Raw genomic sequence first — 13,329 nt, forward strand, 5'->3', positions numbered from 1 at the left:
GGGACAGGACATACCCAGGGATGGTAATGGAGGAATCTGGGACAATAGCTGAAAGGTATGGTCCTGTGAGTATGACTATGTCAGGCTGTTGCTTGACTAGTCTGTGGAACAATTCTCCCAATTTCAGCACAAGTCCCCAGATGTTCGCAAGGAAGACTTTGCAGGGTTGAATGGGCAGGATATGCCTTTGATATTTCATGTGCCTATGTCAACGCCGTTCATCAAAATATGTTTAAGCAACTGTAGCAGCCTCTGAAGAATGAACTACTAGAAATTTGTAATGGTGTACGGCATTTATTTGGTGGCAAAATGAGATTAAGAATTATGAATCTTTCCATCTTAAAAGACAAGATACGGTTTCTTGATTTCTCTGCAAGATTTAGCTGGCACAGAATTTTTTTAAATAAAAGATAAGACGGCAATTAAACAGTTTATAGCTTTGGAAACCATAATTTATTCAGTTCGGCAGATCTAAATGTCTTCCAATTCTTTCAAACAGCAAATGATTCTGTTGTTGCCTTATATATTTCCTCTAAACCTAATTTTTGTTCCTTTACTTGCCCCATTTCTATCCCCATTTGCCTTTCACCATCATCCCTTTTGTCACTTAAAGCCCTTCACCCTACCTCAGATCTTCTCTTTTGTTCTGCACTTGCTTAAAAACTGTTACATCTCTTAACTTCTTCCCGTCCTGAAAAAAGGTCATCAACCTGAAACACAGGCCAGAGTTTTACAGGGACAGCTGAAGACCTGCTGTCAGGGTCAAAAGCAGGAGGCGACCCCGCTTAGGCCGGCGGTGGGATAAGGGAAGATTGGCCACCACTTGGACCAGCGGTCTACCCTAAAGAACTCCTGGCCGAATCAGAGGGCCAGAAGCTTAGCAGCGCCACTGCTTAGGCTGGCCAATGAGGCTGCAGCTATGAAGACAGCGGCGCCAACGTAAAGGGATAAGTGGGGCTGGCGGTTGCTGAGGGTAGGCGGCGCCGTTGCCATGGGGGCGGCCATTGCTGCCGGGGCACCCCTTTGTGGGCCATGGTGTATAAAGGAGGCTCCCCCCACCCCACCCTGGAATCTGCTGGGAGGCCGCCAGATTTTACATGCCTACTGAGGTGGCATGTGGGCTTTATTTGGCCATTTACGGGCTCAATTGAGCTCCCAGCAGGCAGACAATTTACCGTCTTTTCCACCGCTGGCAAAATGGCACGGCAGCAGGAAAATGTCAGGCACCCCCCCCCCCACTCCCCGATGCCTTTACGCGCCATTTTGCCAGCTTTCTCACTGCCCAGCCCATCGTCAAAGACCTGGTAAAATTCTGGCCATAAACTCTGTTTTACTCTTCACAATATTGCCTGACCTGCTATATATTTCCAACTTTTTCGGTTTCAGATTTCTGACATTCAAGTATTTTGCTTTTCTGATAGGATCAGGTAGTGTAGTCCTTTCGCCTCTGAATCTGAGTTCAAATCCAGTGAGGAGCGATTGAAAGAAAATCTACAATCTCCTTGTTTTGAAAGTCGTAAAGAAATGTTGTTGGGCCCTCTCAACCCAAAGCCATATTCGCCAGAAACACAAATCTGCCTGAAATTCAAGAGCAATTGACATTCTTGATCAGGAAATATGGATTGTGTGGGAAATAGAAAAGAAACAAAATGGTACAGGTCAAATCATCTTTTAAGATTGGGATTAGGATGTACTGACACAGGAAAATTGAAAATTCTTTAGTTAGTATCTGATTGACACTGGATACTCAAGTTGTAAAAGTTCTATTATTAGCAAAAATTATAAATCAAAGGAAGAAAGAAAAAATGTCTTCAGAATTGCGATAAAAATCAAAGTCAAAGTTTATTTGTTTGGTTAGCTCCAATAGTCCATTTATAAGCCATTTGTTACTCCCCACTTTAAGCCACTGGAGAGTTAGCTTTGTTAAGCGTGTGGTGATGATACTCTAATCCTGCTTTAAACTCTTATCTGTTAACTATTATTTGAATTATATCAGAAGTTACAAGTCTGGTATCAAACATTGATACAACAGTGTGAATAGTTATCTACTCTACAGTTTGCACATTACACAAGAAAACTGAGCAAAAGGATACAATATAGGAAATTATGAAGGATTTGGATTAGCTGTCTATACAGACTGCGGTGAATAATTAAACTACCCAAGACCAGTGAAAAATAGTATTTGGATTTAAATGTAGTTTCTGCTGGAAGAGCGTAAACCAAATAGTAACTAATTCCATTTCAGATTGTAGGTAATTTTTAGGTCGACTGTCCCTTCTTGGCTAGATTCATTTATTATGTATTAGAAATACCTTGAGAGTTTCTGTATAGAATTCAAAATAACTGGAATATATGAAAAAATGAATATTAATTGCCACCATGGTTTGTGATATCGAGGGATATGGAGTTAAGACCAGATTGCATCCTTCAGACAACCTAATTAGATATGCATCTTTTCTCTGCATCATTGGTATTATTCCCACATTTATTCCACTAGCAGACTTGTTTTTCCTTTTGCCCTACTGACTGTCAAATGGTAATATTTAATCAAACCTGGGCCAAAAAGCAACTGCTTTACAACTAACAAAGGCCAGCTTGAACAATGCCCCTGATTAAACTCTTAAGGATCTAACTGAAAAGGATCATCGGGTCTGCCTATAATTTTTAATTTCTCGAATTGCTTTACCCTACTCCCCAAGCAAGTGACTCCAAAAAAGGCAGCTACAAACTTTGCCAACAGAAAGCCTGCAAATCTCAGCTACAAGAAACGATACTGAACCGTACCCTTAGCAATCCTGTTTTAATGCAACTATAGCCAATGCTATACTAGCTTGCCATCTGCCAATGTGTTCCACATTAGCAAATATTCTATATGTTGGAATATAGGCAGCAGCCAAATCATTCCGGGTAGAATCTGGATTGTGCATAAGTTTCACTGCATGGCACAAGAGAGGTGATATACATCTGGAGTGTTGCCTGTGAATTAAACAATTTGCCACATATATCCAGCTGTTGCTACGCTTCTGGAGGGGCTGCTGTTCTCTTCAGAAAAAAGGGCATGCCTTTTCTTTTATCTATATCCAGAATATAACATGTCACTGAGCTGCAATGTGAACAAAAGGTCTTGAAAACTCAGGGGGATATAACTGGCTTTTCACTAGAATTAGATTCTAGCAAATAAATAACTACAAGTATCTTTTAATTAATTAAGACATTCCTATTTGTAGCAAGAAGTTCAAATGGCTATACCATCAACTGATGGCACTGCACATATCAACTAAGATCAGCAGCCTATCCTGTAGAAGTCTAAAAATATTTCTGATATGGAAGCCATTCCCCATGTTCGCCTCCTCTGAAAGGTTCAAAAAGTCCAATTTTCTCTGCTACTAAGTAATCACCTTACTCCAGTTTTCATTCAGCCATGTTTCAGTTGGTAGCACTCTCGCCTCTGAGTTAGAAGTTTGAGGGCTTAAGTTCCATTCCAGAAATTTAAGCACAAAATCTAGGCTGACACTCAAGTGCAGTGCCGAGAGAGTGCTCCACCGTCGGAGGTGTTGATTTTTGGATGAGGTGTTAAACTAAAGGCCCCATCTGCCCTCTCAGGTGGATGTTAAAGATCCCACAGCACTATTTTGTGGGAGAGTACATTTAGGGACGTTATCTCCTGTGTCCTGGCCAATATTTATCCCTCAATCAATATCAACAAAACCGATTATCTGGTCATTATCAGATTGCTGTTTGTGGAAGCTTGCTATTTGCAAATTGACTGCCAAATTTCCTACATGTGCGATGATTAGCACATGGGATTATGATATCATTGCTATCACAGAGACATGGTTGAGGGAGGGGCAGGACTGGAGCTCAATATTCCAGGGTATAGAATCTACAGGCATGATGGGGAGGGAGGAAAAAAAGAGGTGGCACTGCACTGTTGATCAAGGAGTCAATTACTGCAGTAAGGAGGGATGATATCTTAGAAGGTTCCTCAAATGAGGCCATATGGGTAGAACTTAAAAACAAAAAGGGGGCAATCACTTGGCTGGGAGTGTACTACAGGCCTCCAAACAGTTAAGGAGAGATAAAGGAGCAGATATGTAAGCAAACCTCAGAGAGGTATAAAAATAATAGGGTAATAATAGTAGGGTATTTCAACTTCCCCAATATCAACTGGGATAATCTTAGTGAAAAAGGCTTAAAGGGGGTAGAATTCTTAAAATGCATACAGGAGAACCTTTCGAGCCATTATGTAGAAAGTCCTATAAGGGAAGGGGCAGTACTGGACCTAATCCTAGGGAATGAAGCAGGACAAGTGGTAGAAGTGTCAGTTGGGTAGCATTTCGGGGATAGTGACCATAGCTCTAAGATTTAAGGTAGTTATGGAAAAGGACAAAGATGGACCAAAAATAAAGGTACTGCATTGGGGGAAGGCCGATTTCAGTATGATAAAATAGGATCTGGCCAAAGTATACTGGGAACAGCTACTTGTAAGAAAGTCTACATCAGACCAGTGGGAGTCAAAGAGAAAATAGTGAGAGTTCAGAGCCAACATGTACCATTAAGGTGAAGGGTAGGACCAACAAGTCCAGGGAACCCTGGATGTCAAAGGATATAGAGGATTGGATCAGGAAAAGAAAGGAGGTTTATGGCAGATTCAGAGCGCTGAAAACAGCGGAGGCACTAGAAGAATATAGAAAGTGCAGGGGGGTACTTAAAAAAGTAATTAGGAGAGCGAAGAGGGGACATGAAAAAACATTGGCGGGCAAGATAAATGAAAATCCTAAGGCGTTTTATAAGTATATTAAGTGCAAGAGGATAATGAGGGAAAGAGTAGGGCCCATTAGGGATCAAAGTGGCAATCTGTGTGTGGAGCCAGAGGACATAGGCGAGGTTTTAAATGATTACTTTTCATCTCTGTTCACTTTGGAGAAGGACGATGTAGGTGTAGAGATCACAGAGGGGGATTGTGATATACTTGAACATATTAGCATTGACAGGGAGGAAGTATTATAAGTGGAGAAATCCCCAGGCCCAGATGAGATGTATCCCAGGCTGTTATGTGAGGCAAGGGAGGAGATAGCAGGGGCTCTGACACAAATTTTCAAATCCTCTCTGGCCACAGGAGAGGTACCAAAGGATTGGAGGACAGCAAATATGACACCATTATTCAAGCAGGGTAGCTGGGATAAACCAGGTAAAGTGAGTCTAATTAGGGAAACTATTGGAAAAAATTCTGAGGAACAGGATTAATCTCCACTTGGAGAGGCAGGGATTAATCAGGGATAGTCAGCATGGCTTTGTCAGGGGGAGATCATGTCTGTCTAACTTGATTGAATTTTTCGAGATGATGACGAGGTGTGTAGATGGGGCTAAAGCAGTTGGTGTAGTCTTCATGGACTTCAGTAAGGCTTTTGATAAGGTCCTGCATGAGAGCTTGGTTAAGAAGGTAAGAGCCCATGGGATCCTGCGCAATTTGGCAAATTGGAATCAAAATTGGCTTACTGGCAGGAGGCAGAGGGTGATGGTCAAGGGTTGTTTTTGCGAGTGGAAGCCTATGACCTATGGTGTACGACAGAGATCGGTGCTGGCCCTTGCTCATTGTAGTGTACATTAATGATTTTGACGCGAATATAGGAGGCATGATCAGTAAGTTCGCAGATAACATGTAAATTGGTGATGTCATAATTAGTGAGGAGGAAAACCTTAGATTACAGGACGATATAGATGGGCTGGTAAGATGGACGGAGCAGTAGCAAATGGAATTTAATCCTGAGAAGTGTGAGGTGATGCATTTTGGGAGGTCTAACAAGCCAAGGGAATATACAATGGATGGTAGGACCCTAGGAAGTACAGAGGGACCTTGGTGTACTTGCCCATAGCTCACTGAAGGCAGCAACACAGGTAGATAAGGTGGTTAGGAAGGCACATGGGATACTTGCCTTTATTAGCTGAGACATAGAATATAAGAACAGGGAGGTTATGATAGAGCTGTATAAAACGCTAGTTAGGCCACAGCTGGAGTACTATGCACAGTTCTGGGCATCACACTATAGGAAGGATGTGATTGCACTGGAGCATTTCAGCTATGAAGAGAGACTGAAAAGGCTAGGGTTGCTTTCCTTAGAGCAGAGAAAGCCGAGGGGGGACATGATTGAGGTATACAAAATTGTGAGGGGCACTGATTGGTTAGATAGTAAGAAACTTTTTCCCTTAGCGGAGGGGTCAATAACCAGGGGGCATAGATTTCAGCTAAGGGGCAGGAGGTTTCGAGGGGATTTGAAGAAAAAAATTTCACTCAGAGGGTGGTTGCAATCTGGAACGCACAGCCTGAAGGGGTGGTAGAGGCAGGATCCCACACAGCATTTAGGAAGTATTTAGATGAGCACTTGAAACGCCATAGCATACAAGGCTACAGACCAAGTGCTGGAAAATGGGATTAGAATAGTTAGGTGCTTGATGGCTAGCACAGAGATGATGGGCCGAAGGGCCTGTTTCTGTGCTGTATAACTCTATGACTATTACAATAGCGACTACACTTTAAAAAACACTGCATTGGCTAGGAAGTGCTTTAGGACATCCTGAGGTCATGAAAAGCACTATGTAAATGCAAGTCTGTCTTTCTTTTCTTTCAAGGCCATGGGCCCAAGTACCCGAGAGCAAAGTTACCTTGGTTTTTAGCTATAGATATACTAGCATTGTGGTAAAGGTCCCAAGAGGATGCCCCACTGTCAGCACCATGGTCTGTGAGAGAGAGGCAGCAAAGCTGGCTATGTTATGAAAGCTAGTCAATGGTTAAGAACATAACATCATGAGTCCTCAGAGCTGAATCCTTAATAAAGGCTTTTTTTTAAATTCAAGAAGAGGAGATTGGTTTGGCTTCACTGTCTAGGCCAGCTGTGGCCCAGTGTTGCATTAAACATAGGCTGACATTTAGCTTTGATCTAATTTCAGAAACTAAATCACCTGCACACCAATCAACAACTTAAATGCTCCACACACTTCACATCTGAAATTAAATCAGTGGTCATACAAAAAGATTTAGTCTGTAATCAATGTGGAAGAGGTTGTGTGGGGGATCTAGAGACCATTACTCATTCATGCCTGATACCCCATTTGATTTGGGAGTGAATGAGTAATTCTGAAACGGAGATCTCTCTGTACCAAAAGACAAGATTCAAAATTTTTGTAACCAGGGTCAACACGTGCAGTAATATTGTTAAACCTCTGTGCTCAATATAAAGCAGGCTTCACAATTTAAAATTGCAGTGATAGAAGACAGATGCTGTGCTAGTTAGTCAATTGAAAGCGAGGAGTTCCATTAGTCTTGTGTCACAGTGACTATTGAGTGGAGACATACCAAGCAGAGGCAGTCACAGCATACCACTAAACAAAATGTCACTCCTGGGGGGAAAAAACTGATAAAATAACTTTTGCAAATTTGGACATAAAAACTTAACGAACTTTATAAACTATGAAAAAAAGACCTGCTTCTCACCGATAGAAAAGTTCAAAAAAGATCATTTGAATTGTTTAATAATAGCAAATGGCAGTTCAAACAGTTTCCACTGTGGGAACTAACAGGGAGGTCTACTGTTGCTAAAAGGACAGAGAATAATACACATTTTCCCAAAAAAATTGTTTTGCAGTGAGGCACAATGTTGTGTCCACCCAACAACTTGCATTCCTCATATGCAACAATGTTTCAGAGTGGCTAAAAATGAGTGGACACAAAGCAGGAGGAAGAAAGGGGAAAAAGTGCACCTGGGAAGGCTACTTCTGAAGACATGCACAGAAGTAACAAGGCAGAGGTACAAGAGTTAAAAAAAAGAGTTTCAAGGATAGGGGTGCCATGGCTGAAGAAGCCCCCAGTGGTGAAGAAACAAAGAGTATGCCAGAGTTGAAGCAGATGATCTTGAGCTAGGATGAATAGCTAGACGAGATCATGGAATTAAGTTGAGCCAGACCATGTAAGGACTTGACAGCTGAACAAGGATCTTAAAGCCAATTAACCAAGGAACAGGAAGTCAGGGCAGCTGACTGGGGGGTTGGCGAGGGGAGAGAGGGAGAGGAGTGAAGACCTTGGCTTGGATAAGAATGCAAGACACAATGTTTAAGTGCCTAAAAGGACTGTGACTGAAGTAATATTGTTCCTTGAGATGATGGCTATATCTTACACCAATGTGGAACTTGAACAAATGAAGAATTAATCATTCTAAGCACAGATGCTCTGGACTTCAACCTTCATGATTTAGCCTGCTGCATGCAATGAATTAGCTTTGATCTTACAATGACCTTGATAAATCAATAGTCTAACAGTTTTTTTGCCTTTCAAAGAAATCTCTCCCGATAACATTGCTGAGGATCAGCTACCTTTTCGTAACGATGATGCACAAGATACCAAGTAACACTGATTCGCTATCTGTTCACTCCCTTTTGCACTGATACAAATTTGAATGATTAATAACATGGCATTATGCATTCTCAATGTTTTGCTAATCTTTATAGAAGAACATGTGTCAAAAAAGTTATATATGTTAACAATTGGTGTATGAATAACTAAGAAAGTAATCTAAGTATATCTATGACGGAAAATTTTCATTTGGCTTTAAAAGGCATAATGTGCCAAATGGAAAAGAAAAGGCAACTTCAAATTGTCCAAATCTTCATGCAGAGTGGAATTTTGTTCCTATGCAGTAGTTCAAGAGAATTTTGCATGCAACAAGGCTGACCAGGAATCTGCGGACTATGGCAGCTGCAAAATTGGGACTTGGTAAGAGTAAGCCTAATTTAATGCCACAAGTTTTTACTTACATACATCATAGCACAAATTTTGTTACATCAGGACAGCAGACATGTAAATTTAACTGTGTCGGGTTCTATTTCCGCATTCATATCAAATGTACAAAATTAAAGGCACATTCTCCAAACATATATTTTAAAATAGTTCCACTGAAGTGAGTCAGAAAAGCTAGGCAAAATTGTTAAAACGTCTATAGCATTTGCTAAGTGATGCATACATTTTTAAAATTTTACCACAAAAGTACAGTACAGTTTAGGCAGCATGGAAAATTAAATATTTTCATACACTCAAGCAATAACTTCATATCTTTGTTCTGAATTTAGCATGAACTCCAAAACTGTGATAATTTATATTAAAATCAATTTTTCATGCCAATTTGAAACCCATTAAAAGACAGATGAAATAATGGAATAGCAGTGATATATGGTTAATTTATTCTTCAACTCTGGGGTTTCTTGAAATTTTTTTTTAAAAAAGTAAAGCTTCTGGGACTCTCAGGAGTTTACTGGCACAAAAGCATTTTCCTTGAGCTTCCTCCTACAGAATAGTGAAGTAGAAGCTGTAATGAAGCATATTGCTGCTCTTGTGGAGTTAATTTAATTGGCTCAAACTCTCACTTTTTTCATAGCAGAAACATAGATCAAAGCCTGGCAGAAGCCCTATTACTATAAAAAATGTCACTTTAATTACTAGAAAATCTTACTCACCATGCTGTGTGAAGAGGTCACTGTGCACTATTTCTATCAAACAGTAGAGTTTCTGACGCACGAGTCTGCCCGGTGGAACATTGTGGATAAAGTCTGTAAACAGGTTGCTGTGCAGAAGGGCAATCAGACTAGCCATGAGTAAATTATGATCTAATTAGGACCTTAAATATACTGTAAAAAAACACTTTATATTCAAAGTTATCTCTTAATGAGGTTCACCACAAGGAGCACAGAACAATTTTGTAAACCATAAACAAAGTTCAACACAACTTAATTAATCCCCCATGAGATTCTGCAAACAGAAATACAATGTTTAGTTTTGTGGTTTGGTGAGATATTACTGAATGGATTATCGAAACATAGAAAATAGGAGCAGGAGTAGGCCATTCGGCCCTTCGAGCCTGCTCCGCCATTCATTATGATCATGGCTGATCATCCAACTCAGTAACCTGTTCCCGCTTTCGCTCCATACCCTTTGATCCCTTTAGACCCAAGAGCTATATCTAACTCCTTCTTGAAAACATACAATGTTTTGGCCTCAACTGCTTTCAGTGGTAGCGAATTTCACAGGCTCACCACTCTCTGGGTGAAGAAATTATATGTTATTGTAAATCAATATTTAAAACTTAGTTAGCTAAATTGTTTTCCAGCATGTATAAATAAAGGATTCTTCAAGCTACTTAATATGGCCATTTGAAGTTTATGCATATATACACACAGACACATATAAACACAATGTTACAGTCCAACTTTCAAACATGCCAACCAGGAAGTATTTAAAATGCATTGCAGTTCTTCACAAAGCTTCCAAGCTTGATGATCATTTTCTTCTGTATACAATAGATTAGAAATTGCTATTTCAGCCAACAAGTAGCAGCATACACATCGCCTCATTGTAAAAGATAGATTCCAAGCAGGACGATATACAAATTCTGTTCAACGACAGGTACTACAATAACAAGCAATGTTACTTGTTCCTTCAGATCCAGTTTATACAGGTTAAAAAGACACACAGAGCTACTTAAGTTAGGAAGGATTGGCCACCTAACAAAACTAAATGGGTTCAGAAACTGCCAAACCCACAACAATAGGTAGATCGTAAGATTTTTGAGGATTAGTAGAATGTACAGCAATAAAAAGACACACCATTAACGAACAATGAGCTATAAATTGGTCCGGGCCATTATTCAAGTGTGGGGGTTGCGATTTACGACCTGCCCGTGCCAGTTCCAGTGGAGACAGGTAGGATGCAAATTTGGTGGTCATTTACCTGATTTTAGAGTACAGCCAAGCATCTGCAGGCTGCCTCTGCACTTAGCAAAGAGCCAAACAACATGTGCCAATAGAATGTGGTGCGGCGAACCGTCTACTCTCAAAGACAGTATGCCCCTCTTAAAGGAAAGCTGCACTGTATTAAGAAAACTGCTGCTGAATACAACTGCTGCAATTCTAAACAAGAAAAATGGGCCACCAGGGCAGAGAGAGGATTCCAGGGTCACGGATGGGGTGCTGGAGGCCTTAGTGGTAGAGGTGGAGGTGAACAGAAGGAGAGGGGGGCCAGGAAGCCCTCAAGGACAATCCTCAGAAGGGATTGGGAACAGGTGGCCAGGGAGGTCAATTCCTGGTGCATGGACCCGAGGAACTGGCAGGAGAACTACAAGTCTTAATGACCTCACAGGATGGTCAAGATCAGTGAATGTACTTTTGCATGGCATCTCCTACCCTCAGGATAAGGGGTCAATCATTCAGGACTGAGATGAGGAGAAATTACTACACTCAAAGGGTTGTGAATCTTTGGAATTCTCTGCCCCAAAGGGTTGTGCATGCTCCATCATTGAATACATCTAAGGCTGGGATAGAAAGATTTTTGGTCTCGCAGGGAATCAAGGAATATGTGGAGTGGGCAGGAAAGTGGAATTGAAGCCCAAGATCAGCCATGATTGTACGGAATGGCTCAATGGACCATATGGTCTATTTCTGCTCCTATTTCTTGTGTTCATGTGTTCCACCAGCCTCTCACACTGTTCAATGCACCACACCCCCATCACTCACCCAGCACCAGTCCCTGGCACTCCAGACACACACATAACATTAAGATACTTCATCTCATCCTCACACACCTACGAAATGCTGCCAGCCACACATTCACAGCCTCCACATACCTCCAGCTATTCAGCTAGGTCAGGCACATCATCCAAACAGTGCAACACAATCACTGACATTCTTCCCTTTATCTTGCAGGACAAGGTGGCACACAATAGAAGGGAGCAGAGCAGGGCTGGTGGGGGACAAAGACACCTGCATCTCCTGAGCCCTATGGAGGAGATGGTTCTCTGCATCATGGGCGGCCGCAGCAGAGCCCATGGCATCTGACGTCACTGAGAACATTCAAGATGTGGGTACGTTCCTGCCTTATGCCCTTTCTCAACTCCCATCTTGCTATCTGGCATGATGAGCAAGCTGCAGATAAAGTTACCACGAACCTCTTGCTTTCCACCCTGCTCCCCACCTTTCCTCATGCCAATCTTCCCCTTCTGATTTTCTGCTTTCAGGCACCCAAGAACCAGACACAACAGCCCCACAAGGAGGAGAGAAAGCAACAGCACAGCACTGATGAAGAGGCCCCATCACGATCTGATACTCGTAGCCACCAGCTCAGATACTGGCACCGCACCTCCTTTAAAGGCAAGTAGAGTTGGGATCAGAAAATGATGAGTCATTGGGCACAAGTGGGCTGCAGCCAGGCTAGCATAAAGGATGGTCTGTGTGCCAGCTCACCAGACGGCGAGGTCGCGTACGAGTTTTGTTACAGGGGACTCAGATGGCGACCTCAATGGGCTAGCATACAGTAGAACACGAAAGTGCTTGCACACTTGAGATGCTGGGTGCATTGGTTGGGCTGTCAGACAGCCTCCTGTTGCTGTCAAGGAGTAAGGAGTCCAGTTCCAAGTTGGCAGAGGCTATCGCATGCAGCAGCCTTTGCTCCATCTCCCTGTCACAGTGCAGGTCCAGAGGCCCAGACTTGTTGCAACACAACACCAGAGTACTTCCAGAGACTTGGTTATTCAAAATTACCTTACCTGCAAGTTGAGTATCTGGGCCTTGAAATAACACTATTGCTGGGCCCCTCTTGTAGCTGAACACTTGATCTTTGGTGAGAGACAAGCGAATTCATCCAATGGACAGGTGTGGTCCAAGTTTGGCATTTGGGCATCTTATCAGCCAGTAGAGTTGTGTGACATCATGATAGGAAGAGTTCAGAAGCTTCCGGCTCATGCAAGGGATGCCCTTCTTAAGGTGCTCCATCGCACGAGCCACACCAGAAGTGACTGTCAGTGCAGCACATAGCCCCAAAAGGGCAATCAATTTCCATAGTGCTATCTCCAGCAGCACTACAGATCCGATTTTCATGCCCAGTCACTCAGTCCAACCACAGAAAGAACAATTTATCTTGGTGTATATCATTAAGAATCTCAGTGCAAAGCCAAAAAAGACACAGTCCCCAATTTTGTGATACCAGCAAAATCTTAAATGTATCTACCTACAGTCCAAATCTAAGCTCTCTGTTTTCTATGTGCAGGAAGACTGGTCAATGGCGCAATTGACTTCGGAATGGAAAATCAGGTGAGGCAGCAGCTCTAAAAAGCTTTCTGGGCCATAAGAAAATCACTTCTGATAGACAATGAAGACAAAGAGGAAACTAGAACATACTCCCTTTATTTGAGGGTTGCAACTTAGATATCCCACTCTAATAAGTATAGAAAGGAGGCCAATCTTGTTTTGAGGACTATAGTGAATTGAGTAATTCAATATCTGGATCCACGA

General features: G+C 42.0%; 1 protein-coding gene across 2 annotated transcripts in view; it reads right to left on the reverse strand.

Moving 5' to 3' along the window:
• The window catches only part of dock1 (dedicator of cytokinesis 1), a 744,225-nt gene that overhangs the window by 462,575 nt on the left and 268,321 nt on the right, over positions 1 to 13,329 (reverse strand). For both annotated transcript variants that reach the window (XM_068052738.1, XM_068052739.1), the window contains exon 25: positions 9,505 to 9,611. In XM_068052738.1, coding sequence (XP_067908839.1) covers positions 9,505 to 9,611 — 107 coding nt within the window. The remainder of the gene's footprint in view (positions 1 to 9,504; positions 9,612 to 13,329) is intronic.

This window comes from Heterodontus francisci, chromosome 20, assembly GCF_036365525.1.
Source record: "Heterodontus francisci isolate sHetFra1 chromosome 20, sHetFra1.hap1, whole genome shotgun sequence".
Classification (NCBI taxonomy): domain Eukaryota; kingdom Metazoa; phylum Chordata; class Chondrichthyes; order Heterodontiformes; family Heterodontidae; genus Heterodontus; species Heterodontus francisci.